Genomic DNA, 25,459 nt, shown 5'->3' on the forward strand with positions numbered 1-25,459 from the left:
TGGCTTTAGATGAGGCGCTGGGTCTGACCACTGTGGTGGTCAGAAATGAGCGTTTTTAGTTTTTTAGGGTAACGCTTTTTTGGCAAATTGTGGCCTATAAATCTGAGCCACATGACAGGCAGCATAAACAAGGAGATCTGAGAGGGGCCAAGCCTCAGCCCTCTTTCTATCACCCCATCTGCCCTGAGCCTCGGGGGCCTGGAGGTGCGGGGAGGCTGGGCAGCGCGAGGCCAGCGTGGCTCCAGGAGCGTCGGGTGTGGACGCTCGAGGTGTGAGAGAGCAGCGGGTCCCACCTCCTGGGCTAGAGGAGGGCGAGCCGGGTGGGGACCCAGGGAACCAGGGGTGGCTGTGTGAAGGGGGTGGGGGGCGGTGTTAAAGGGAGTCTGGGAAGGTGGCCAGGCCAGAGGTTGGGACGTGAGGGATCAGGGTGCTCTGGAGGGACAGGGAGCTTGGGTGGGGTGGCTGCCAGGCCCCTCTAGAGCAGTGACTGTGGTGTCCTTGCAGCCGGGGTGTGTGTTCCACGTGCAGCTCAAGGCCGAAGGCAACGACCACATCGAGCGGGCGCTGCCCCACCATCGGGTCATCCAGGTGAGGACGCACACTGCCCCACGACCCAGCTGGTCGCCCTCCTGACCAGAGCCCCTCGTGCCTTTCGTCTGTGGTGGGGGTGTTAAGACCCGACCCAGGTCCTCTCATGGGTCCTGCTCCCGAGCAGCAGGGACGTGGAGTCTCGACTGGGCAGTGCTGCTGTCCCACGTCCAGGGCGACGCCAGCCCTCGCCCTCCCTCCCCGCTGCCCCAGCAGGGGCTGGTCGTGCCGGCACGGGGAGGGTCTGGGGCAGAGGCAGCATCTCGACTTGGGGGGACGGGGGCTTAACTGGCAGCCTGTCCCCAGGCCTCTCAGATTTCGGTGGCCTCTCCCTGCCACTCTGTGGGCCGAGTCATTGATACTCAAGATCACGACTCTACGTCTGTCCCCAAGGCAGCTGCTCAGGTCACCAGCCCTGGCCTCCTTTGAGGCAGTGCTCTTGTGGAGCAGCCCTCCTGGCCGGGTGGGAGCTGGGCTGGGACGAGGAACTGCTCCCTGGTGGCTTCGTTCAGGTGGCATTTGGCATGAGGATTGTGAGGGAGGGCAGTGGGCCACCTAGGAGCCCCCTGCCCCTCAGCACTGGGGGCCTGGCTTCACACGGGACGGGCCAGCGCTCCACCCCGAGCGTCGTCCCCAGCCCTCTCAGGAAGTTCCTTTTGAGACGGAGTCTCACTGTGGGCCCGGGCTGGCCTTGGGCCTGTGACCCTCCTGTCCCAGCCTCAGAGCAGCTGGACTCCAGCAGTGCGCCATGGCGCCTGTCATTTCGGGCTTTTTGGGGAAGGGGCTGTTTTGTGCCTGGCGTTCTTGACGGTCAGGTGGCTGCCTCTCACCCCAAGGTGCCTGGCCCCGCTTCCTGCCCTGGGGGCTTGAGCAGGGCCACAGCGTGGTGGACCGTGGCTGAGCAGGTGGAGCCTCTCCTGCTCCTCCTGCCCCCTCGCCTGGTCTTTCTTCAGAGAGCCTGGAACTCGGCCTTCTTGTAAGAGGTTTCCTTCTTCTAAAGACGACGGCAGGGGATTAGAAGCCAGAGGGTGAACACTGCCCATCAAACACGCTGCTTCTGTGGGCCAGGGGTCACCCTTGGCCAGTGTGTGGCCTCGCATGTGGTCTACTGCGTTGGACCATGTGCCTCCTCTGGGAAGTGCTGCTGGCCGGGGGAGCTCCTGGCCACTGGGTGGGGCACAGCAGCCCCTCAGCTCAGCCTTCTCCCCCAGGTTGGGAATAACGACATCGATGACGTGAACATCATAGTTTTCCGGCAGATTAACCAGTTTGATTTGAGTGGAAATGTGATCACGTCCTCGGAGTACCTTCCTACATTATGGGTAAGGCCAGCGTCTCCAGGGCACCCAGACGGGCGGGAGCAGGCTGTGGAGGGCACAGGGAGGCGCCCTGCTGAGGGTCCAGGTGAGCACCCAGGACCCTCCCTCACAGGTGTGCGTGGGAGTGACCCAGTTTCAGGCAGCTGCAGCCCCTGCTCTCTGGGGGGTGGGTGACGGCGAGGCTGATGAGTGCTGGGAATAGTCGGTCCACGGTGGGGCCCACGTCAGGGCACAGTGCTGTGGTTCTAAGCTCTGTGCGCTGGGCGGTGGCTGCAGGCCAGGCATCCAGGGCTGTTCTGTCACTGGTGGTTGTGAGTGGTCTTGAATGTGACCCACAGACCTAGCTGTGACTTCTATCCCTGGAAGCCCCCGTGACTTGTGGGTGCAGAGAAGTGCCATTGTGACCCTCAGGGGTGGTCTCTTGTGTCCCTGTGGCAGGCATGGGGCTGGGCACTCAGCCTTTGAAGGCAGCCTGGACTGGACCTTGCTCCTCCTCGTGTCCACTGTGTGAGGTGGTGGGGAGGGCTACAGATCTGGGGAGACGGCCTGGAGAACCGTTCAGTGGAGACCCTCTTGTGGACTCAGGTCATGTGACATGATGTGGCAGGCAGGATCTGGGCTCGTCCACGTTGAGTGACCTCAGGTGATGGGCTTTGAGCCTTCCTGAGGCAGTGCCTTGTCTCAGGATCGCCGAGTCGTTTGCAGGGTGCCTGTGGGTGCCGTACATTTAGGGGGTCCCCGGGTGTGAGCAGCAGTTCCTCTGAACCCCGTCGCGACGACCGTGGTTGCTGTTTTGAGCAATACCTGGGTGGTCAGGGCCTGTTCCAGAGTCAGCTTTCTGTGGTGGCGCTGGCACGTGCCCGGAGCCTCCGACTGGGACAGGCACTGTGCTCGGCCTTCTCCCACAGAGGCCTGTCCAAGGACGTCTGTGTGTCACGTTTATTGTGTTCAATCTCCGAAGCTCAGCCGCCTGCTCTGTCCCCAGGTGAAGCTTTACAAGAGTGAAAACCTCGACAACCCGATCCAGACGGTGTCCCTGGGCCAGTCCCTCTTCTTCCACTTCCCGCCCCTGCTCAGAGACGGCGAGGTAAGGCCTGTGCTCTGCCCGCGCTCCCCGCTCTGCCTCCAGTCTCCCAGGTCGGGAGACCTCCTGCTCCCCACGCGGCTGCGCAGTGCCCCGTCAGGAGGCCGGGCTCTGCGGGGCCTGCTGCTTGCTCCTTAATGAGCTGCTTTTCTCTTTACAAAAATGATGCACATTCATAGCAGGAGATTTTAAAACAGAGAAAAAAGAATCAGACAAAGTCCCATCATCCAGAAATAACCACTGTTGACGTGTTGATTGGCGTCCTCTGGGTCCCTTTTCAGTACACGTGTGCATGTGTGTAGCAGTAAAGACGCAGACTGTGATAGCTCAGGCCTGGAGCGTTCGTACGTTGTTCCGTAATGAAGAATGGAATGTACATCTGTCCCCGCCATCGAGTGCTCCACTGCCTGGTTTTCCCCGACCTCCCAGTGGTCCATCACGTGGGGACTACCCTCAGTTAGCTTAACCAGGCCCTGAAGTGGGGCACCCTTTACTCCCTGTGCTCCCGTTTTTCCCTGGCCGCCAGGTTACTGAGAGCCACGGGTGGAGGGGCTTCTCCGGTGATTTTCAGAAGCCTGTTTTGTTTGCAGTGCGGGGAGTGGAACTGGGGCTCGTGCAGGCTGGGCAGGTGCTCTACCTCCACTACGGCCCCAGTCCTCATCGTTCTTTGTATTGGACGGTTTGATTACCAAGCATCTCCTGTAGTCTCACATAGACCTCTTGCTGTCCCACCTCTGTGGTGTCCCTTGGTTTAGTGGACCTGGACGACCATCTCCCACCCTAGCACTGAGCAGCTTCCGGCTGTCATTTGGGACGTCCCTTACTGATTCTAAACTTGTTTCTCATTAACTTAATTGTCAGGCTGATGCCGTAGCTGGGTAGTGGTGGTAGGCCAAGGGTGTCCTTTGTGCACCTGTGGTGGGAGGGTGCCTCTCCTGACTCCGCCTCTTTCTCTGTTTGAAATAACAGAGCAGGCTGCCGTGTCCCCAGGTGGTGTTGCCTTTGACACAGTCGCCTTACACAGCAGGGTGGAAGTACCTGGGCCCTGGGGTCCGAGCCTGCGGGGCTGCTGACCCCATGTGGGTTGCCCTTGGCCGCCGCAGGCTCAGCTCCCCCCATGCAGGGGATGGGGTGCGGATCCTGGCCTTCCGTGGCTGAGTGTACATCGGGCCTGTCGGGTACAGGGCCTGGCTCCTGGTCGGGCTTGGCACACAGGGCTGTGGTATTCCAGAGCCATATTTCTAGAACGTGAGCTAATAAGCCATCTTGTGCCTCCCTGGGAGTCGGCCTCAGTGTGGGCTGGCCCACTCCCTCCCTTTGGTCACTTTCCTTCCCTCCTCAGAACTGGCTCCTGAGGTCACATCCTCAAAGGACCTTAATTGTCGAGGCTGAATAGGCTCCTAAAAAGTGCTGCAGGGCCTGGCAGCCTTATCAGAGGACCCCGGGGATGCAGGACTGTCCCCAGTGGGGTAGCCTGCGGAGGCCCTGGCTCTGTGCCAGCAGCCTGGGTTTGGAAGCGCAGACTTGGGTTTCTTTGAAGGCCTGAGCTCGTGTCACCACGGCCACGTGACGGGCGTTAGTCTCCATTGGCTTTGCCAGACATGTTGCTTACCCGAGCGATTCCTGTGTGTCACAGAATTATGTGGTGCTGCTGGACTCCACGCTGCCCAGGTCCCAGCATGACTACGTCCTGCCTCAGGTCTCCTTCTCCGCGGTGGGCTACCACAAGCACATCACCCTGATCTTCAACCCCACCGTGAGTAGCAGGGGACTTGGAAAGCAGCCCGTGGGTGGCAGGAGGGGGACAGACATCCAGCCTGCGTTCCTGGCTCTGAGTCGCTGTCCCACTCTGGGTTCTGCATTCGGGTTTCCCCAGATGCCCTTCTGCTGTTCTGAGCCGCTGGGGACTGGTGGTGGCAGAGTGTGCCTGTGTGCCTGTGTGTGTGTGTGTGTGTGTGTGTGTGTGTGTGTCTCGGGGTCACCTCATGAGCTCAGGAGGGCTGGGGGGAGAGGCGGCCTTGTGCTCCTCCTCCATCAGGAGGCCCCTGACACCTGGCCAACTCCAAACTCTAGAACTAGCTGCCATTTGCAGGAAATAGAGGACACGGGGGCACAGAAGTGCCACCAGGGATGCAGGACAACAGGGTGGAACGTGGCGTACTTGACAGATGAAGTGCCAGGGGAAACCAGCCCAGCAGGGGGCGCAGTGCCTGCAGCTGTAGCTCGGGCCTCCTCAGACTCCAGGCCCTGCAGACTGAGCAGCCGTGCCTTGGGGGTCCGGGACGGGAAGGCACAGGCCGTGGTGTGTCGTGAGGAGGTCTCGAGCCCTCCTCCCTGTGCTCTGACTCGCGGGCCTGTCCTGGTCGGTGTGGGCAGGTTCTCCTGTGACTCACTTGTGTCCTGTGGGGAGGGAGTTCCCTGGGTGTCCGGGACCAGGAACGCAGGCCTGGGGGTCAGAGGTTTCTGCCTCCTGACAGTGTCCTGCCCAGCAGCGCGGGGGTCAGGTCGCCCCTGGCGTCGGGACGTTCTAGCTCATGACTTCTCCAGATGGTCCACTGGGCAGTGCCTCCAGCCAGTCGGGGAGGCATGCCGCTGTCTTCAGGGCCTAGTGGGCCTAGCGGGCGTGGCTCCTGTCCCTCTGTGTGCTGCTGGCCAGAGTTTCATTCCAGGGCTGCACCTCGCTGCAGAGGAGGCTGGGAAATGGGGCCTGTGCTGAAGTCTGGGGCGAAGGAAGGGGAGGGGAGAGTGGCCCTGGTAGAGGTCGCAGTCTCCACTTTGCCTCCCCCTTGGGAGTGGTCTCTGTGACCAGCTTGCCCGTCACGTGTGCCCCGGCTCTGGAACAGAGCTCCCCGGATGTCCTGTGAGACAGGGTCCCCACACGTAGCTGGGACTCCATCAGCAAGGCCCATTTGCTCTCAGCCACCGAGACTCCTGCTCCCTGCGCCTCCTCCCCTCTGTGTGGCCAGTGAGCACGGGAGGAAGGTGCTGCGCTGCCCGGCCTCCGGGGCCCCATAACGAGAATCTGGGGAGCAGGGGGGTGAGTTTGAGAACCGACTCTGTCGCTCGGTTTCCTGCTGGGGGGCGAGTGTGGAGACTCTGGGGTCCTTGGTGGCCAGTCTGGAGGGCGAGGGCGTTGTGGCTGTGGCTGGTGGGTGACCGTGACGGTGCCCTGTGTTTGCAGAGGAAGTTGCCTGAGCAGGACATCGCACAGGGGTCCTACATCGCCCTGCCGCTGGCACTGCTGGTCCTGTTGGCCGGGTACAACCACGACAAGGTAGGACGGGTGGGACCTGGGGACAGGAAGGTGGCAGAGAGCGGGCCTCGCCACTAAGGAGCGGCCGTGGAGGAGTGGCCGCTGTGACAGGAGTTCAGGGTTGGACCGTGAAGGCCTGACGCCAGCCCCAGGGTCCCCGTTCAAGGGCATGAACCTGAGTGACCCTCCTAGTCCTTGCCTCTGGAGAGGCAGCCCACCTGGCGGCCCTTGGGGCTGGGGCCTGCCATGCACTGACGTCTAGCCGTCAGCACGCGGGGGTGCTGACCGCGCCGAGTGGAGAAGGATGAGGACGAGGCCCTTGACCGCAGGAGCCCCCGCATCTCCTGTCCCTCTCTCCGCAGCTCATCCCCTTGCTGTGGCAGCTGACCAGCCGGCTGCAGGGAGTCCGGGCGCTGGGCCAGGCAGCCTCGGACAACAGCGGCCCCGAGGACGTGAAGCGACAGGCCAAGAAGCAGAAGACGAGGCGGACGTGAGGAGGAGGAGGAGGCCGCCGGCCGCCACTGCCCACAGAGCCCAGCATGCGCCTGCCACCTCCACCTCACCGTGGCCCGGGCCCGTCACTGTGGTCCCCTCCTCCCCTCGTGTGGCCTCTTGGTGCAGCGCAGTGAAGAGACCCTCCTGTCACTCTGCTGAGCCCGATGCGTTTTCTGAGCTGAAGATAATTTATTGTTTTTATTTTGTCAGAGGAGTATTTAAGCAGGGCTGGGGGCTGGCGGCGGCTTCTTAGTCTTGCACGTCATTCGCAGGAAGCGTCCCAGCAAGCGTGGCATCTGGGTGCAGGGCGGAGGTGCCTTCTGGACTGTCCTCTGCCTGGACGCCCCTTTGCACTGAGACCCTGCTGAAGCCACGCCACCTGCACCGCCACCAGGAGCATCCGTTAGGAGGTGAAAATCAATAAACCTGCCTGTTCATCTGTGTTGTCGCTCGTCCCAGCTGCGTTTCTTGGTGACGCTGGCCAAATGCTGGGGTCACAGACTGGAGCATGTGGGGAGCAGGTCGGAGTCCTGGTAAAGTGGGAGAGGAGAGGCATGGTGCGCCACGGTGACATCGCAGGGCAGCTGTCAGGGGAACAGTGGGGTGTGGCCCGGGAAGGCCCGCCCCACCTGCTCAGGTGGCACTCCGGGAGCCCACTGTCCTCGGGGACGCACATTCCTTTTCTAGAGAAGCCAGAGAGAAAGCTCTGTGCAAAGTCTTCCAAGTTTTGCGTTAGTGACAGATTCAGTTTAAAGAAGTACGCTGTGGGTCTCTGACAGATGCGCAAGTGAGCAGGGGGCTCAGGGTGCCAGTGTGCGTGTGCGACAGACACGCTGACTGGTTCTCAGCACTGCCAGAGTGCGTGGTCACTTACTTTACAGGAAGGAGGTGACAGTGCGGAGGTCACCCCGCCCATCGGGTGCCGACTGGGTGCTGCCGGGGGAGTGCAGGGGGCAGGGCTGTGCCTGGTGTGCTGGAGCCCTGGATTCAGCCAGGGCAGAGGTGCGCTAGGGGCAGGTCTGTGGAGAGCCCAGGGCTCAGAGCAGAGGTGAAGCACCCACGGGTCTGGTGACACTGCCGGTGGGCACTGGAGCCAGGTCTGCCAGGGCTGAGGCACAGATGAAAAGCAGGATAGCGTCCTGGGTGCCACCGCAGGTGCAGAGGCTCAGCTCAGAGGGTCCCCAGCTCTGGGGGGCACCCATGGGCTCTGCTTCTGCCTCCGGCTGGGCACCTGGCTTTTTGTGGTGGTTCTGCCACCAGGGAGGTGAGCTGGGGCATCTGGGACCAAGGTGACCGGAACCGGTTCTTGGAGTGTTTTTAACTCTCACTCCAGTGTTGATGGGCTCTCTGTCCGGGCATGAGGGGAGGCTGTGAAGACAAGGACCCCCTGTGGTGCCCATAGCTTCCAGGCTACCACACAGTGGCAGCCTTTTCCGCTGCTGGCTGGGTCACCTCAGTGCCCAAGTCTACCTGGCATTTCTCAGACCATTGGAAAGCCTGGCTTCTGCCTGTCACCCGCTGCCTGTCACCTGCTGCTCTCCTGGGACAGCTCTGACCTGGTGGACAGTTAGTACTGTCTATTGGAGGGCCTGAGCAGGGTGGCAGTGGCGGGAGACAGACATGGCTGGGGTGAGTGGTGACGGGTGCCTTCTCAGGCCAGGCCATGGAGGAATTGTTCTCCAGGGAAAGCCACGGCCCTCCTAGGACACCGGGACCCCGGCCAGAAGCCAGCACCCCTTCTCGGCCTTGGGAGTCAGCCACCGTGGGAGCAGATCCTGCAGCTTAGTCGGGTCTCCAGATGTCAATGGCTGTGGCCCCCATCTGACGGCCACCACGTGGAAGACCCTGAGTGTCACTGCTCAGCCAGGCTCCTCCCAAGTTCTCTACCACAGAATCCACAAACATGGCATGTGACTGTATCGTGCCTCCTGGGTTCAGGGGTAGCAGTGCCACAGTAAGTGACCAGTGCTCAGCAGACATCTGTGGCCTGAGTGGACGGCGGGGAAAAGGTTCCTAAGAAACAGACATGTCTCTAGTGCATAGAAGTCGTGGCTCTTTCGGTTTCAAGTAACAGACCCCCAACTCCAACTGGCTCGAGCAAATTGGGGCCCTCCCTAACAGCGAGGCTGGGAACCCCAGGAGCATTTGGCTTCATATGCGCTTGGATCCCCGGCCATGAAGCTTGGTCCTGGTGGTTCAGCTGGGGGCGTCCTGCAGCCCCGTGGGAGATGCTTCGCGGCCTGACCATCCCTCATGGAAGACTCTCCGCTTCCCTGAGTGGCTTTGACCAAAGGGGCCATTGCTTCAGTTGCTCTGGGCCCGGGCAGTTCATCTGGCCCCAGGTGGGATCCAGGAGCTGGCCACCCTTCAGTTGGCTCTCAGGAGCAGGGACCAGCAGTCTCCACTGCTTCTGACCTTGTTACTGTTCCCACCAAGGAAGGTTCTAGACTGGTTCTCTGAGAGACAGCCTCCCTAGAGACTGCCTGGCTCATCCTTCAGCCCAGACCCAGGCTTGTTTGTTCATCCGCTTCTCTCAGGGGCAGGGCAGGGGAGACATGGGGCGCAGATGCGGAGGCAGTGGGCTCTGGCCCTGCGGAGGGTGCCCCTCCAGGGGAAGCCCGGTGTCTGCCCAGGGGAGGGTGCAGGGCTGTGGCTGGCACCCAGGAACTTCGCCACACCCCTGTGGGGTGTCCGTACCTCATGGCACATGTGCCTTGGGTGGGTGACAGCAGTGTAGACCCACCTCTGCAGCTGTGCCCTCCATCTGGGCGGGTTCAGGGGCCGCTGTCACATAGCCTTGGGGATGAGTGAATATTTCACTCGTTTGCTGGTCAGGATTTGAAGATTTTGTATCATTGGACAAACGCATTGGAACAAGTGGTCCCCAAACCTGTGCTGAATCCCTGCTCCCTGTCGGGGTCTTGCAGAGAGGCACCTGGCAGGGGGAAGAGGGGTGACGGCTGCTGCATTATCCAGCCGCTGCTCCAGACCTGAGGGGAAGGGACTGCTCACCACTGCCCCGCCCTCGGACCTGGGGTCCTTCTCTTGCTTCTTTTTCATGGCGTTGGTGGGCGGGAGTATGGAGGACAGTTTGCTTCCTACTTAAAATGCTCCCTGGGCCTTGCCCGCCCACAGGTGCAGCTCCCCTAGGTGATACTGGGTGCTCCCCTAGTGATGCTGGGTGCTCACCACGCTTTGTGGCATGAGAGGTTAGATGGCAGAGATCTGTTCACACAGAAGCTGTTGACGTCAAAGGCCTGGACTGGGCTGGTGCCAGACTCAGCAAACCATGGCCTGGGGCCACACCCCTGTCTCTGTAAGTGCAGCGTCAGGAACAGCCACACCGTCCGTGCCCACCCCCTCCACCACTGTGTGGGCCCCACCGTGTCGGGGGCGAGTTGGGGCAAACCTGGGCCTGTTCAGAATCTGCTGAGCTCCAGGCCAGCAGGAGCCCTGCAGAGTTGAGCGGGAGTTGGCACACGCTCCCTGGGCCTCCGCACACTGTCTGGTAAGCAGGATCCACTCTCAAGGCCTCGTGCTCATGGACGGAGAGACAGGGGTCTCAAATTAGAGCTTCTTGGATAATGCCCAGTGCTAGGAAAAAAGAGAACAGGGAAGGTCTCAGGAGGCGGAGAGGAGAAGGGGGCAGTTATGCAGAGATCTGCAGGAGGAGCTGCCCAGGCTGAGGGGACACCCGCCTCCCCCTCCCTCTCCTCTTCCTCCCCCTCCCACTCCTCCCCCTCTTCCCCTCCCCCTCCCTCCTCCCCCTCCCTCCTCTTCCTCCTCCTCTCCCCCTCCCCCCTCCTCCTCTCCCCCTCCTCCAGGAGAAACCCAGGAAAGAAGTTGGGACTCATCCTAATTGCAGTGGAAGCGGCTGGCAGTTTAGGTGGAGCGGCAGCCGTCTGGTTTATGTTTCTACTTGGTTACTTTAAACACTGGGGGGTCGGGGCCATGGGGGAGCAAGGGCAGATGCAGGAGGCCAGTAAGGGGGAGCATGCGATCCTCCTGCCGCCTCCCCCGTCTCTGGGGTGACAGGGTGCACCACCACGGCCGGCACTGAGCTCCTGTGAGAGGACCCGGCTCCCCGGGGACGTCTCTGTTCTGAGCCTGGGGCTCTGGAGCATCTTGTCCCTCCAGAAGGTGGAGGGTCACCCAGAGCAAAACACGGCCCTGGTGGGGACTCTCCCAGAGCGGCCCAGTGGTGGGGCCTGGAACGATGGTTCCATGTGGACCTCAGGGTCGGGTAGTGGGGAGGAGCCTCCTCTGTGAGAGGAGTTCCAGCGACCTGTGCCACGCCATCCCCCAGCTGGGGAGGTCATCCCCCATCTGAGGTGTGGGCTGTGGTCCAGAGAGCGCGGGGGGCGGGGAAGGGAGGGGGTGGAGCGACTCTGCAGGGGGAGGCTGACCACCGCCCGCTCACGCAGATGGCCAAGGGGAGTGTTGGCAGTGACTGGCATCTCCAGAGAAGTGGGCGGGCAGGAAGGGGTAACAACAGGGCCTCGCCTCTGCAGCACCCTCCTGTGGACACACGCCCCAGTCTAACTATAGAAAGAACACTCGAGACATCCCGGGGAGGACAGTCCACACCCTGACCAGCACCCTCAAATCCTCAGTGCGGCATCCTGGCTGGTCTGGAGCAGAAAGAGGGTATTCAGTAAAAACAAAAAATCTGCATCAAGTGTGGACTTCCGCTAATGATAACATCAATATATGGAGCCGGCGGGAACTCTGTGTTATCTGCCATTTTTAAAAAACTATTCTAAAATAAGATGTTTATTTTTTTTTTTTTAAAGAGAGAGTGAGAGAGAATTTTAATATTTATTTTTTAGTTTTTGGCGGACACACATCTTTGTTTGATCGAACCCTGGGCTGCACACATGCCAGGCGAGCGCGCTACCGCTTGAGCCACATCCCCAGCCCATAAGATGTTTATTTTAAGTAAATGGTCAAATACTAGCAGCACTACCTGCTCAACTTGGCGCGTCTCACCTGGTCCAGTCTCGGGCCTGCACCTGTACTGCATCTGACCTTGGCCTTGGCTGCTCGACCTTCTCCTGGCCAGTGGCCAAAGTTAGCAGGTGAAGAGTTCAAGTCAGAGTCATGTCCTGTGGCCGTGGAACAGCTCAGCACTGGCTCTGCTCATGGGCCCACCTGAAAATGCCCAGGGGTGGGATAAGCAGGGGTCAGCAAACCCTAGCCGTAGGTCAGATCCAGCTGGTGGCCTGCTTTTGTCAAAGTTTTATTGAAACACAGCTGCACCCATTCATTTCTGTGCATCCATGGCCACTTGGGATGGCCAACATTGGCAGAGTGGAGTCTTGCAACAGAGATCGTGAGGCCCACGGGATATTTATTGTCTGGCTCTTTCCTGAAGAAGTTGGCTGACCCCTGGGAGGGCCAGAGTCGTGCCTCCCTTAGCAGCAGGGGAGAGGAACAGCCCTCGGGGCCGTGCTGGTCCTTTAACAGCAGAGCGTGTGGCTGGGCAAAGCCCAAGGCTGGCTTCTTTGGGACAGAAATGGATCATTAATATCGAATGCCTGCACCGTCCTTGCTCCAGAAGGTTCCACTTAATTTCCACGTCACAGGCTCCTGCGGGCGGGGGTCAGGCCTCTGCCTTCATCTGGTTCCCGAGGCCTTGGCACACGTTGGTGCTGCGCAATGTCAAGAGGGGCATCTGACACCACAGGGGATCACAACTGGTCTTCTGTCCTTCCATTCCCCTCTGAACACGATGAGATCATGACCTAGTGACACCGAGGGACCCTTGAGTTTCTTGGATCTCTATGACCCAGTGGGGCCGACTGAAAAATGTGTACCAGCTTTGGCACCAGACTAGTCTGCATGCAAGTGCTGGCCCTGTGACGGACGGGGCCGTGCCACCTGGGGAGGGCTGTCTGGTGTCCCTGAGCCTTTAGCTGTCCAGCAGTAAGATAGGATAATGCCAGCGTTGTGGGGTGATCGTGAGGACTCTGTTGGTGGCCCAGCCCTTGCAGAGACAAGGCTGACACATGCTGCCCACTGGTGAGATGTGCCCGCCCGTTAGAGCCAGTCTTTCAAGTTGGTCACAGCGCCTGGTCTGATTGGTCAGTGCCAAGTGTTCCATATTTTGAAAATTCCCCTGGGGAGAGGCAGCAGGTCTCCCTGGCGAGCTCATGGTGCCTGCCTGGTCCTGTCTGCTGGGCCGGCTCTCTGTTCCCAGCTGCTGGCGTGCTGGCTGCTAGGCTCACAGCTGTCCCCTTCTCTGGAAGGGAGCACCTGCCTCAGAGGGCCAGCTGGTCTCAGCAGTGGTCCAGTGATCGCCGAGGTGGCCCTGCACAGCTGGCCTGCAACGTGGAGGGGACAGTTTGGTGGTGTAGCTCACACCCTCCTGGGGTCAGGCCCAGGCCGACTTCAGGGGCTCCCCTCTCAGTGCTGATCCCTCTCAGTCTGCATCCTCTGGCCCCCACTTCCCTTCCTCGAATGTCCACCCCCACCCAAGCGGTCACCTGCACCTGCCTTAGGAGCGCTGTGGAGGGAGCTGAGGGGGACGTGACTCAAGGAGTTGATCAAAGGTGTCTATATCTCCCTGATGGGTGCACGCAGTGGTGCACAAGGTGCCCTCCGGTGTGCTGTGTGCCACCTGGGCCCCCTCGTCTGCTGTGTGACCAGCAGGAGTTGAGTTTGGGAGGAACACACACGTGGGACGGACGTGAAGGCAGCTGTCTGTGCGTCACGTGTGTGTGCAGGGTGAGGCTGTGGGCGCGTTTCTGGCCCAGCGCCCTGCAGGAACTGGGCCTGCTGTCCTGCTCCCTGGACCCCTCAGTCAGTGGACAGGTGGCTGATGAGACCACCCAGAGGCCCTCTTCGTCAGGACTGCAGCCCTTCCCCACCATATTGGGCCACTTACCTCTTGGGCACCATTGGCCTCTGCTGGCCTTGAGGACTTGCCGGGGTGCCATCTGGGAAGTGCTCTCAGTCTGGGACATGGGACAGCCCACTGGCCACTGCCTGCCTGGCCTGTGTCTTCTGCATCCAGCGTGGCTTGGCCCATTTGGGTGCCAAGGACGGGGTTGTGTCTTGGAAAAGACTGGCTGGGGACAATCTGACTCCTAGACCCTGTTCTGTCATTACGACGAGGAGGACGCTGAGTCACTTACTGCCCCCCAGCCCCATCTAGGCCTGCCCAGGCTGGACAGCTTCTGCCTGGGTGAGGATCGGGGAAGGACATCTCCCCTGGGGGCAGTGTACCCATTGGCACTCTTGCTTGCAAGGACTAGAAACAGAGCTCAGACGAGCTTAGGGAAATGTCTCAGGACGCAGGACAGAGCACGGAAGCAGCTGGGCTTCAGGAGGACTTGAATCATGGGCTGAGCCCCTTGTCATCCGAGGTACCGTGCTAAGGACTTTGTAGAATCTTCTCATTCGATTCTCAAAACAAATGGATGAGGATACAGAGGGTCAGAGTAGTTAAACACCTTCCTGGGAATAGTCAATGGCATTGCTGGAACTTGAACTCCAGTCTTTCCGACTCTCAAATCTATGGTCTCAACCCCTGTGTCACATGTTCTCCCAACTACCCTCATCATCTATGTGTATTAGTCAGGGATGGCTATGCTGCTGTAACAAGTAGTCCCAAATTTAGTGGCACACCCACACACGTGCATAGATTAGGGGTTTATTTCTTTCTCATGCTACAGTTCGGGGTGGTCCCAGGGGAGCCCCAGGGGAGGGGCAGGTCTTTGGTGCTCAAGCTCACAGGGTCTCTGGTCTTCCCTGTGGCTTCTAAGGTCCCCTCAGACCTTGGTGCAGCACGTGTGGTGGGATTTCATGGGCCAGAACAGCCCAGTGGCACATCACGATGCTTCCACTCTCGTCCGGGAGACTTGAACCCATCCTTGGTGCTGCCCCGGTGCAAGGGCTGCTGGGAAATCTGGTCCTGCTGTCTTTCGGACTGAATCTGATGGGCTGCCGGCAGACTCCCCTGCACACAGGATGTTCATTGTTTCTGACTCCTTCCCTCATTAGTAAGACGCTTCCTACCTGGAGCCCTAGTATATATTCTAGTTTTATTTGACACCTTTCATTTATCATAATCCTTTTTCTGTGTCTCGACTGAGTTTTCGTAATGATCGTGGTTAGAGGCTCTGGATGCCGGTGGACTTTTAACTTGTTCCAGGTTCTTTTTCTTTTCCTGTTTCAGGTAATAAGACAGTAAACACCTTGATGCCAAACAACCTTTGCTACCACCGACTTGTTTCTTTAAATTCTCAGGAGCTGGGACGCCAAGTCTAATGACAGCACATTTTGATGGTTTTTAGATGCTTTTTACTTTATTGTTTTCCAAAGGGTTTTCAGCCATTGACATCCACACTCTTGATGTTACCAGCACTGGGCGAGGTGATTTTTAAAAATAATCGAGTTGGAAAAAAAAAATGGTTCCTAGTTGGGAGGGGTGGTGCGTGCTTGTGATCCCAGGGACTCGGGAGGCTGAGGCAGGAGATTTACAAGGTTGAGGCCAGCCTCGGCAACTTAGTGAGATCCCGTCTCAGATTAAAATTTTTAAAAAAGGACTAGGGAATGTAACTCAGTGGTAAAGAGCCCTGGTTTAATCCTCAGTCCCCCCCCACCCAACAAAAAATAAAAGCTGCTCGGGTCCCTAAATTGTGTATCTAGCCCAGGTCACAGCTGCTGAAATCCAGCTTCTGCTTTTTTGCTCTGTGGGAAGGAAGGTGAAAAAAAAATGGACTCACCCAACAAAAGTTTGGGGAGTGGCTGGCTGTTCCGTGCCGGGCAGTGGCTTGGATTCTGGGCATTGGATGAAGACCAAGTCCTCGCTCTCATGGGACCTTATTTTCTAGTGGGAAGACAGACAAATAGAGCTGGGGACAGCCTAGTGACCAGGCTATTCTAGGTCAGGAAGGAGCTGGGAACGCCCTTCTCAGAGAGCGTCCTTCTAGCCTGGGACCCTCTGTGACAGGGAGCCAGCCTCCACGGAGCTCCCAGACCCAGGAGCAGCACTGCAGAGGCCTGAGGAAGGATGGTGGGGGGGATGGTGGGGGGGTGGGGGGGATGGTGGGGGGGATGGGGGGGATGGTGAGGGGGGATAATGGGGGGGATGGGGGACGGTGGGGGGGATGGTGGGAGGGGGCTCATTGCTGGGGGGGGGGGGCTTCCAGCAGCTGCAAACAGCAGACTGGTGGGAGCACAGAGACCAGGCCAGTGACAAAATCAGGAGCTAGGCCCTTGGGACTTTGCCAGCCACCTCCCATAGCCCGGGGAGGCCCCTACTTGGGGCCATGGGGGTAGCATTTCCTGCACAGGCTGGAGGGTGGACACCTCGGGCCACTGCAGTGCCTCAGCTCTGCCATTGTGGTGGCAAAGCAGCTACAGGCCATGTGGACACAGGTGGACGAGCTGTGTGCCAATAAAACTTTATTAGAACTCCAGGTGCCGGCTGATTGGCCTGAGGGCCACGTGGGCCTCTACTGTGGGACAGTGGGAGCCCGGACAGGGAGGCTGGCTGCGGGGTCCTGAGCAATCCAGAGGGGATCTGGTGGGGGCTGGCTGGCGTGGCGGAGAGGAGGTGCAGCTGGCCCCTGGGGGTGGGTCCAGAGAGCAGCTGGGCCGGGAACCCCCTCCCCACAGGGAGTCCTGGGGTGCGCTGAAGGTTTTCCTCTGGGGGCTGCTGTGGGGATCCTGCGTGTCAGGTGCGTGGGCTCTGCTCGGTTTCTGTGGGGACAAGCACTGAGTCCAAGTCCAGCTGTGGAGGAGTGACGAGATCAGGACTGGACCTCCGTAAATCTGGCTCAGGTGTCCTGCTGCCACCATGCTGCTGCCTCCCCCTGACTCCCCAGGGAGGGCTCCCCGCTGCCCAGTGCCACTGGACGCTCCCACGTCCCTTGAGAATCCTTGCTGGGGCGGAGCCTGGCCGGACCCTCTTAGGAGGGAGACTCCTCACCTGCCACGTCTCCCCTCTCTCTCTAGATGGTCCCCCATGTTAAAACTTGTGCATTAGCAGTGACAGGTGTCTGGGTTCAGACCTCTGAGCCCACCACCTGCTGGGAGTGTAGCCCTGGGCACAGCACGTTGTCTCTGAGCCTCACAGAAGGTCCTGTCCCTTGGGTGGGGAAGGTCCTGTCCCTTGGGTGGGGGGTTTTGTGCACCAGCACCGGCCCCTGGGGCAGGGTGGCGCCAAACCACACCTTCTTACTGATGCGGTTGGTCCCCGGGGGTCCAGCCCTGGCTGACCGCACACCTGCTGTCTTAGATTTTTATTGGACCTTCCTCTGACTTGAACATCTTAGATCTGACCAATCAGGTGTCGTTTTTATTGCCAACTCTCAATTCAGCTTTGTTTCCCAGGTTTGGGGCCGTGGGAGAATCTGCCTCGGAGGTTTCAGGGGCCTGGTCTTTTGCTGACCTCTGCAGGCCCAGCCCTCAGACCCCTGGGGGGCACCTGTGGGTTGACAGGATGAACCTGAGCCCCTCCCCACGGGCAGCAGGTGGGCTCCTGACTGGTACATTCTGTTTTTCCCAGTTCCAGGGCCAATGCCTGGCACACAGTAGGTGCTCAGTAACTGGAGGATGAACCCTCTGTGCGCCTCTGCAGAGCCTTTCTGCCAAAGGAGGACCCAGCCTCTACCTCCACAGACCCGAGGAGGACCCAGCCTCTACCTCTACAGACCCGAGGAGGACCCAGCCTCTACCTCTACAGACCCGAAGAGGACCCAGCCTCTACCTCTACAGACCCGAGGAGGACCTAGCAGAGACCCTGCTCAGAAACAAAACAAAACAAGACAAAACAAACAAAAAAACACCCCTGGGCTCAATCCCAAGCATCACACACACAAAAAGTCCACCTCATGGGGCAGTTTAAATGCAATACATGCAAGGTTCTTGGAATAGCATTGAGAACTGTGAAGTCCTTTATAAAACTTTCCAACAATAGGTTATCCTGTCTAATAATAATAATAATAATAATAATAATAATAATAATAATAATAAAATACTACTAATAATAAATACAGATTCTCTCTTGGGGTGCACCAGGGATTGAGCCCAGGGGGTGCTTAACCCTGGACCCACATCTCCAGACCTTTCTATTTTTTATTTAGAGATAGGGTCTCACTAAGTTGCTTAGGGTCTTGCTAAGCTGCTAGGCTGGCCTTGGACTTGAGATCCTGCTGCCTCAGCCTCCCAAGCTGCTGAGATTGCAGGCGTGCACCACCATGCCCAGCAAACACAGATTCTTTAGTCTTTGAATAACAGCGGCACACCCCTCCAACAGTGGGAGGGGCTGAAAGTGGACCCCACTCCATCATTCATTGGGTGGAGGGACTGTCTGTCAAATCCACTCCACCAATGACTGAGAGCTACAACTTGCTTTTTAAAATTTAATTGTTTAGTTGTAGGTGGACTCCTACCTTTATGTGGGAGGCCAACCTTACCTTACGGGTGACTGAGTCACACTCCCCAGCTGGGTGCTGAGGCGCTCAGTCACCCGTAAGGTTGGCCTCCCACACCTTTATTTTATTTCTTTATTCTTCTGTGGTGCGGAGGTTTGGGCCCCCGAGGTCTGAACACTTGCTAGGCAGAGCTCTCCCCCTGGGCTGCAAGCCCAGCCTCCTTCTTCTTTTCCTTTTTCTCTTTCTGTGCTCTGCCCCTGACTGACCTCCCAGTTCTTTTTATTTTTATTTTTTTTTTTAATTTTGAGACTGGATCCCGCTAAGCTGCCCAGGCTGGCCTGGTGCTCCTGCCCCAGCCTCCCCTATGGCTGGATTTCCAGTGTGCACCCCGGCCCCAGGACAGCTTCCCTCTGGACAGGAAGAAGTGGAGGCTGGGCAGGAAGGAGAAGAGCTTCCATTTCTGCAGGAGGGAGCAGACCTGGGGCTGGGGCTGTCTTCAGACCAGGATCAGAGACAGGGAACCCCTTAGCGCTGGGTGCGGGGCGAGTGGTCGGGTGTTCCCTGAGCAGGTGAGGATCCTGGTCTGATCCTGAGCACCCCAAACAGCACCACCCAGAGCTTCCCCGCAGGCTGAGTCGGACAAATACAGCAAGATTGGTGTGTGGGGGGCACAGGGGCAGACGTCCTGGTAGTGGGCCCGGGGCGTACAGCTGTGCTCTCTTTAGCTTTTTGTTCTGGCTGGAGGCTTCTCCTCAGCTCTCTGGTGAGCATGGCTTCCCCAAAGCCACCATCTGGCTCTACCAGGGAGATCAGCTGCATGCAGACACAGGGAACTAGACCCTCGAGGACTGTCTGAGCGCCTGAGTCCAGCCGTGCTTGAAGCCAGCTCTACTCCTGAGCTCTTGAGAGGTGTGAACCAATGGATGCACTGTTTTTTGTGTAACTGATTCCCGTCAGTTTTCTGTCACTATGCAACAGAAAGGGACCTAGCCAATGCCATCTGCCAAATAATCAAGCCAGAGTGGGCGCCGGCTGTGTTTCAACGTCTAAGACAATTAGTTAGAAGCTTCAAAGGAAAAGGAAATCGCGGGGCTGATGGTGGAGTGAGCCCGCGTGGCCCTGGAGGACTGAGCAGGAATCCTGGAACTGAGGTCCCCACCTCAATCCAGGGGCGAGGCTGGGCCCAGGCGGGGAGGAGCCGCAGAGCCGAGTGGCAGCTGCAGCGGCAGAGACATTAATCAAGGCTCGGGACTGAGTGGCCTGCGTTTCCTTGGAGGGAGAAACGCAGCGGCTCAGGTTTGATAGATGAGAACGGCTTGAATCCGAGGGACCCTGATTGTCAGGAGTGCTTTGCTTTAGTTGCTGAAAAGATGGAGAAAAAAAGACGCTAAGGAAATCAACGGGTTCTGTTTTCCAGTTGGCTCCTGTGCCAGCAGCAGCTGACCTGCTTGTTTCTTCATACGTGGTATTCGCTCCTTCCAACCAGGGACGCCACATACAGCTGTCTGTGTTCAGTACTGTGCAATTCCGGGGCAAGCCATCTGCAGCAAAATGTAGTTGCACGGTGCTCCTGAGAACTGCGCACTGCATAACCTTGGCAGCACTAAGGGTCAGTCCTGTGCCCAACAAACTGCAAGTTAAGTGGTGTTATATTTCCTTTTTTTTTTTTTCAATAGATGAGGGAATAGGCACAGAGAGGGTAGGTGACTCTTCCAGGATCACACAGTTGTGGATGCAAGAACTCAAACTTGCACCCAGATGAATCAGGTTAATTCATTCTCCATTTTACTACTCAGCTGCCTGTGAAGGTTGTGGCCCTGTGACATTGATCTTAATGCTCCCAGTTCTTAGCACAGAGCCAGTCTCCGATGAGCATTTGGCTGAACTGGAAACGAGTGTGGTTGGGCGCCATGAGGACCTGGTCCAGGCGGCTGGACACAGGAGAAGGACTTGGACAGGAGTGCAGATCTACAAGTTCTGGTTGGGATAAATCCGGGCACATGCCTAGAAGTGGGTGGAAAGGGAGGATTTCTGCAGACCTCATCCCCCTGGGGAAGGTCCCCAGCTGCCCGGCCACCTGACACAGTGCAGGGCTGGGCCTGTCCAGCGGGACCCTGGCAGACCTTTGCTGACAGAGGCTTTCCTGAGGTCCTTAGCTGGGGTCCAGGAATGGCCACTTCCCCCGGGGACAGAAGAGTCCGTGTGTCCACAGGGGATTGTTCCGGGGACCCTCCCAGGACACGTGGACGCACAGATGCCCGAGGCCCCTGCGTACAGGTGTGACGTTTGCACAGAACCTTCGCACCTCCTCCTTACACCACCGTAGACGACCGAGGCGCTGTGCAGACAGTGGAACTGTGCTGTCTCGGGTCCATGACTCGGGGAGGTGTTCAGTGTGGACACAGCTAAAACAGATCTCAGCCTGTGGTGGGTGGAACCGGCCGATACAGAGGAGCAGCCCTGGGAGACTCCGGAGGGATTTGCTGATTTTTCCTGGAATCAACCTTCAGAGGGGACCACGTTTGACCTCTACGTGGCTTTGAGCAAATTGGAATTAAAAGCAAAGTCTCAAAGTTGGAAGAGTTTACACAAAGATTCCCGATCTCTTAAGAAGCAGAAGGTGGGCAGCGCCAGGTGAAGTGAGTGTCCACCCTAGACCAGCGTGGATGCTCCCGCCTGCCACCGTCCCCACCTCGCCCCATTGTGAGCCACAGACCCCTCCTCTCACTTCCGTCATTGGCTGGTTCTCACACCCCTCTGGGATTCTTATTCCGGAGCTGATGCCGAAAGATCAGCCATTCTTTGGATTTTATTATGGCTTTTCACTGAATGTGGAAGTCACGGTGATCCAGTGGCCTCTCACCCCTTTGTGGACACAAGAAAACTGAGTCCGAGTAGATCAGATCACCAGTCCTGGGGGCACGTGGCGGGGCAGTCTGGTTCTGAGGTCAAGCCTTTTTCTCACTGGGACCAAGAGCACATGTTCCACTGCCCTTTTTGAGTTGGCCACCAGGGAGCTCAGAGAGCCACATCCTCCGACTCGGGTAACTGACTTTCCGGCTCCCGTATCTCGATTCTGCCTTCCCTTCTGCTCTTTCCCTCTGTCTTTCCCTCCTATTTTACAATCATTTTTCTCTAGTCCCAATTTTCACTTTCAGAATTTGTCACACGTCTTTCTTTCCAAGCGAGTAGCGAGTGGATAAATAAACCGCAGTGGGGTTCAGGAATTCGAGACAGGCCCCGGTCACCCTGCGCTCTGCTGGGTGTCTTGTCACTGTCTAGACGTGGCTCGGTCCTTGTCAGTTACTGGGAGGCGTCTCAGCTTTGCGCAGCCGTAGGATTTGCTTTTCTGGCATCGAAGGGTTCCCGGCTGCTGGCTGGCAGCCCGAGGTGGCCGTGAGGGTCCGGCCTGGTGCGGGGTGGGGTGGGCAGATGGATGCCAGCCCCAGGACTCTGCTCTGTACATTTTGTGGACGGGGCTGCTCCTGCCGAGCTTGTCTGACTTTGAACCCACTTTGAATGTGTGCCCCCCCCCCGGCCCCCCGGAGTCCCCTGGATGCACAGAGCAGGGAGCCTGGCCATCTCCGTGGGGTGCGGCTGCTCAGGCTGGGGACGGGGCTCGCAGGCTGCAGCTCCTGTTCTCCACCCCCAGAGCCGGAGCTGCTTCCCTTGATTTCAGGATGACTTGCAAGTGGTCACCTGACCGACCCCAGCTGGTGCCCCTGACCGTGGCTCCCCTTCCTGCTTCCTTTGTCCCCTGGAGGCCTGGCCCCTCCTGGTCTTGGCTCCTGCACACCCCCAGGTCCCAGCTGCAGTGTCCTGCAGTCCTTCCGGGTGCCTCGGCCTTGGGACACGATCCTTTCAGACAAACCTTGCTTCTTTCCCAACGTGGACACTGGTCCAATCTTTTACCCTTGATTTTTAAAATGAATGTGTTTTCATTAGACCATGAGCCCATTTCTTCTGTCACCTTGTAAATCCCACCTGGGGCTCCTGTGTGTCCCCAGGTGCCCAGCGCATAGCAGGTGCTCAATAAAAACTCACTGAATGAGTGGACGTTCCACCCGGTGGGGGGGGGAGTGTCATCGCTGGTGTGACACTCATTTATTAGATCCTATTTATTAGATGGGGACTGTGTGCCAGGCCTGGTGTCGATGCCTTTATCAGCCAGGGTCCTTCAGAGAGAGATGGCACCAGACCCGCTACGCAGGGGGCGCCTGTTAGGGAACCGACTCACGCGGTTCTCGAGGCCCAGAAATCCCAGGAGGCTGGGGGCATTCGGAGGCCCTGGGAGGCCGGCAGGGTGCTGAGTCCAGGCTCAGAGGCCCGAGAACCAGGGCAGAGGCTGGTGGAAGTCCTGGGGTCCCAAGGTGGGAGGGTCTAGAGGCCTGGGTGGGGAGGGATGTGTGCTGGCGACAGGGGACAGGGGACACACTGTCCTTCCTGTTGGTCTTTCCCTCTGATTCATGGTGCCGTCCACACGGCACAGCCCAGGACACGCCCCACCGGGTTCCAGGACTCCCGAGTCCAGCCTGGCCACGCTGCAGGAGCTGCCCAGGGAATGGCTGTGCGGTTCTGTTCCTCGGACGAGGAGGAGCCCAGGCTGGGCCCTTGCTCAGGGCAGCCCCAGCTGCCGGGGCCGGGGCTGGGTCCCAGGCTCGGGTTTTCTGACACCAAAGCTGGCTCCTTTCTGCCGGCCACTGGCCACCGTGTGCCCCTCCAGAGGAGGACCCCTTGGTCCCCTGTGACTTGTCTGCAGCAGGAGTCCTGCAGAGAAGGGCAGGGCCTCCCTTGGCCTCTCTGGAGGGGAGGCTGGGGGACACAGGAGGGGCCTGCTCCTGGCTGGGCGGGGGATGAGCCAGGCTGGAGAAAGCACCGTGGAAATCGATGGCTTTGCCACCAGCGGCGGCTGCCTGGCTGGGGATGGCTCCGGGAAGCGTGGGTCTCCGTGGAGGGTGGTGGTCTGTGGGTGCGGGAGGCCTTCCCGCGAGGCCGGCCGGCTCCCTGGGGGCAGTTTTGCGCTTTCTTTCCTCCTCGGTTCCCTCCAGCCACCGTCAGGTGGGCTGCGTCCTACCTGGATTCAGAAGTCCCTGCGCAGCGGGGGTCAGGCCGCGACCTGGCTGTTTCCGGGGCACTCCTCCGCCTGAGGCCGTCTCGGTTCTGTATCGTGACCGTGGGCCTGCGGTCTTCTGTGTCACCTCCCTCTGTCACTCAGCTCCAAACACGTGTCCTTTCTAAGCCCTCAAGGTTTCCGGCCCTGGGCGTTTGCAGGGTGCCTGGGACTCTGTTTCCCCATGATTGTCCCTGGTGGCTCCTTCTCATCTTGTCCCCACTGTCATGCAACTCTAGGTCACCTCCGCCCATGCTGACTGGTTCTAACTGGATTCTTTTATTTATTTATTTTTTTGGGGTACCAGGGATTGAACCCCCTGAGCCACATCCCCAGCCCTTTATATTTTTTGAGACAGGATCTCACCAGGTTGCTTACAGCCTCGCTAAGTTGCTGAGGCTGGCCTTGAACTTGCCATCCTCCTACCTCAGCCTCCCCAGCTGCTGGGATCGTGGGCATGTGCCACCACGATTCAGGCATCACCTTCCGAGGCTGCCCACCCTACCCCTGTGTTACCCAGTGTGTGGTGTAGCCAAGCCTCAGGGGTACCTGATGAAAACGGGGTGCCCAGAGAAGCTCGACTGTTGGATAAACATTGCGTCATTTTCTGGTGCCGAGCGGGGCAGACTTGTATTTAAAAATCACCGACTGTTGATCTGAATTTCAAATCTGAGTGTCCTGTGTTCTTATGCCCAAGCCTGGCAGCCCTTATGGTCGAGAACTCGGTGTGGGAGGCCCTTGGTACACAGTAGGCACTGAGCAAACCCCCTTCACCCCCTTCCTCCTCCTCTTCCTCTGCAGTTGCTTCTGGGAGTGACAGTCTCATTTTCCCCTCCGTGGAGCATTTTGGAGAGAGGGGCCGTCACCTGGCCGCTTAGAATCACATAAAATATTCCCTGGCGCACCCGGGAGTCCGGCCGCCGAGGCGTTTGGCAGGGACCGCGGTGAGTTATCACAGCGCGCTCTCTGCAGCGCAGGGTCATGCAAATATTTATTGCGAGTGTTAAATAATAAATGGAACAGCCTGCCCAGTGGTAAATCTGTCATGTTCGGTTTCAGCCCAGCGTGGTGACGGCTCTGGAACGGCGGCCTGTTTCCCTGCCTCGCCTGCCCTCCAGAGGGGCTCGCGGGCCTGGGGTCGGGGGGCTCAGCGGCTGATCAGACACCTGGAAGCCAGAGGGGCGGCGGGGGAGGCCCAGCGCCGGAGGCTCAGCCAGGCTGGAGACTGGCAGGTGAGGCCGGGCTGCTGCCCAGGAAACAGGCAGGGGAAGCCGGCCCCTCGCAGTCCAGCTGGTGCCCCGGCTCTCCCGATGTCCATCGTCCACATCTGGAGTTGTCCTTAAACACATCCTGGTCGCTTTGGAAAGTGGAGTCGGTGTCCTGCCTGCTTCTCCAGCCGTGTCGTGGGCGGTGAGGGAGGCCTGAGCCCGGGTGACAGACGGTCTTGGGAGCTCGCAGCCCCACCCCGAGTGGGGGAGGTTCCCGGCTCTCAGTTTCCCGTCTGTCATTTCACCACGTGGAGGAGCTGGGACGCGCCCATCTCCAGCCGATGCCTCTGCGCAGGAGTCTCGCCCGCACCGTGGGTTGTGTGACCTGGGAGCACCTCCGGCTCTCCATCTCTGACACAGGGGACACCGTGGAGCCCAGCTCACAGGGTGCATGTGACATCCTGGGGTGACAATGTAGCACAGTGCCTGGACTCGGTGAATGACGGGCCAGCGCTAGCTCTAGAGGCTCACAGAGGACCAGAGAGGACAGGAGCTCAACTGAGCGCCTCCCCGGGCGCCGTCCAGGAGCCTCGGGTGGATGGGTGGAGGGGGCTCTGGCCACGCGGCCACCGAGGGCAAAATCAGGCCTCCCACCTGGTGCCAAGTGGCTCCAAGATCCGCGCCACTGCGAGTGTGGAGCACAGGCCTGCCCTGCCTCTGGCCCAGGGAGGGTGGTGTCCCCAGGGGCCAGGGGTGCAGAGGGGGTTCGGAGGGGTGCCAGGCAGGAAGTGGCTCTGGCAATAACGGTGGGCCCAGAAGGGGGCCCTGAGGTCAGTTCAGTCGATGGCTCAGCCACGGGGCAGGGGATCATGCTGCCCTCCCACCCCAGCGGGCGGCTCTGGTCCTCGGCTGTGTGTCTCACGGTACCTCAAGATGACCGCAGGAAAGGGAGAGAGCCCGGCCCCGCTGTCCCTCCCCGGGACCACCTTCCCAGAAGCCCCGGGCAGGCTTTCCCTGG

At 59.1% G+C, this 25,459-nt stretch overlaps 1 protein-coding gene across 1 annotated transcript in view; it reads left to right on the forward strand.

Moving 5' to 3' along the window:
• LOC113197065 (BOS complex subunit NOMO3) overlaps positions 1-7,184 on the forward strand; it is a 43,578-nt gene extending 36,394 nt beyond the window's left edge. Inside the window, exons 26-31 of the mRNA XM_026409260.2 lie at positions 505-588; positions 1,800-1,910; positions 2,893-2,994; positions 4,628-4,747; positions 6,173-6,265; positions 6,607-7,184. Coding sequence (XP_026265045.1) covers positions 505-588; positions 1,800-1,910; positions 2,893-2,994; positions 4,628-4,747; positions 6,173-6,265; positions 6,607-6,738 — 642 coding nt within the window. The 3' untranslated portion in view covers positions 6,739-7,184. The remainder of the gene's footprint in view (positions 1-504; positions 589-1,799; positions 1,911-2,892; positions 2,995-4,627; positions 4,748-6,172; positions 6,266-6,606) is intronic.
• Positions 7,185-25,459: the final 18,275 nt, after the last annotated feature.

The sequence above is a fragment of the Urocitellus parryii genome, chromosome 9 (genome assembly GCF_045843805.1).
Source record: "Urocitellus parryii isolate mUroPar1 chromosome 9, mUroPar1.hap1, whole genome shotgun sequence".
Classification (NCBI taxonomy): Eukaryota; Metazoa; Chordata; class Mammalia; order Rodentia; family Sciuridae; genus Urocitellus; species Urocitellus parryii.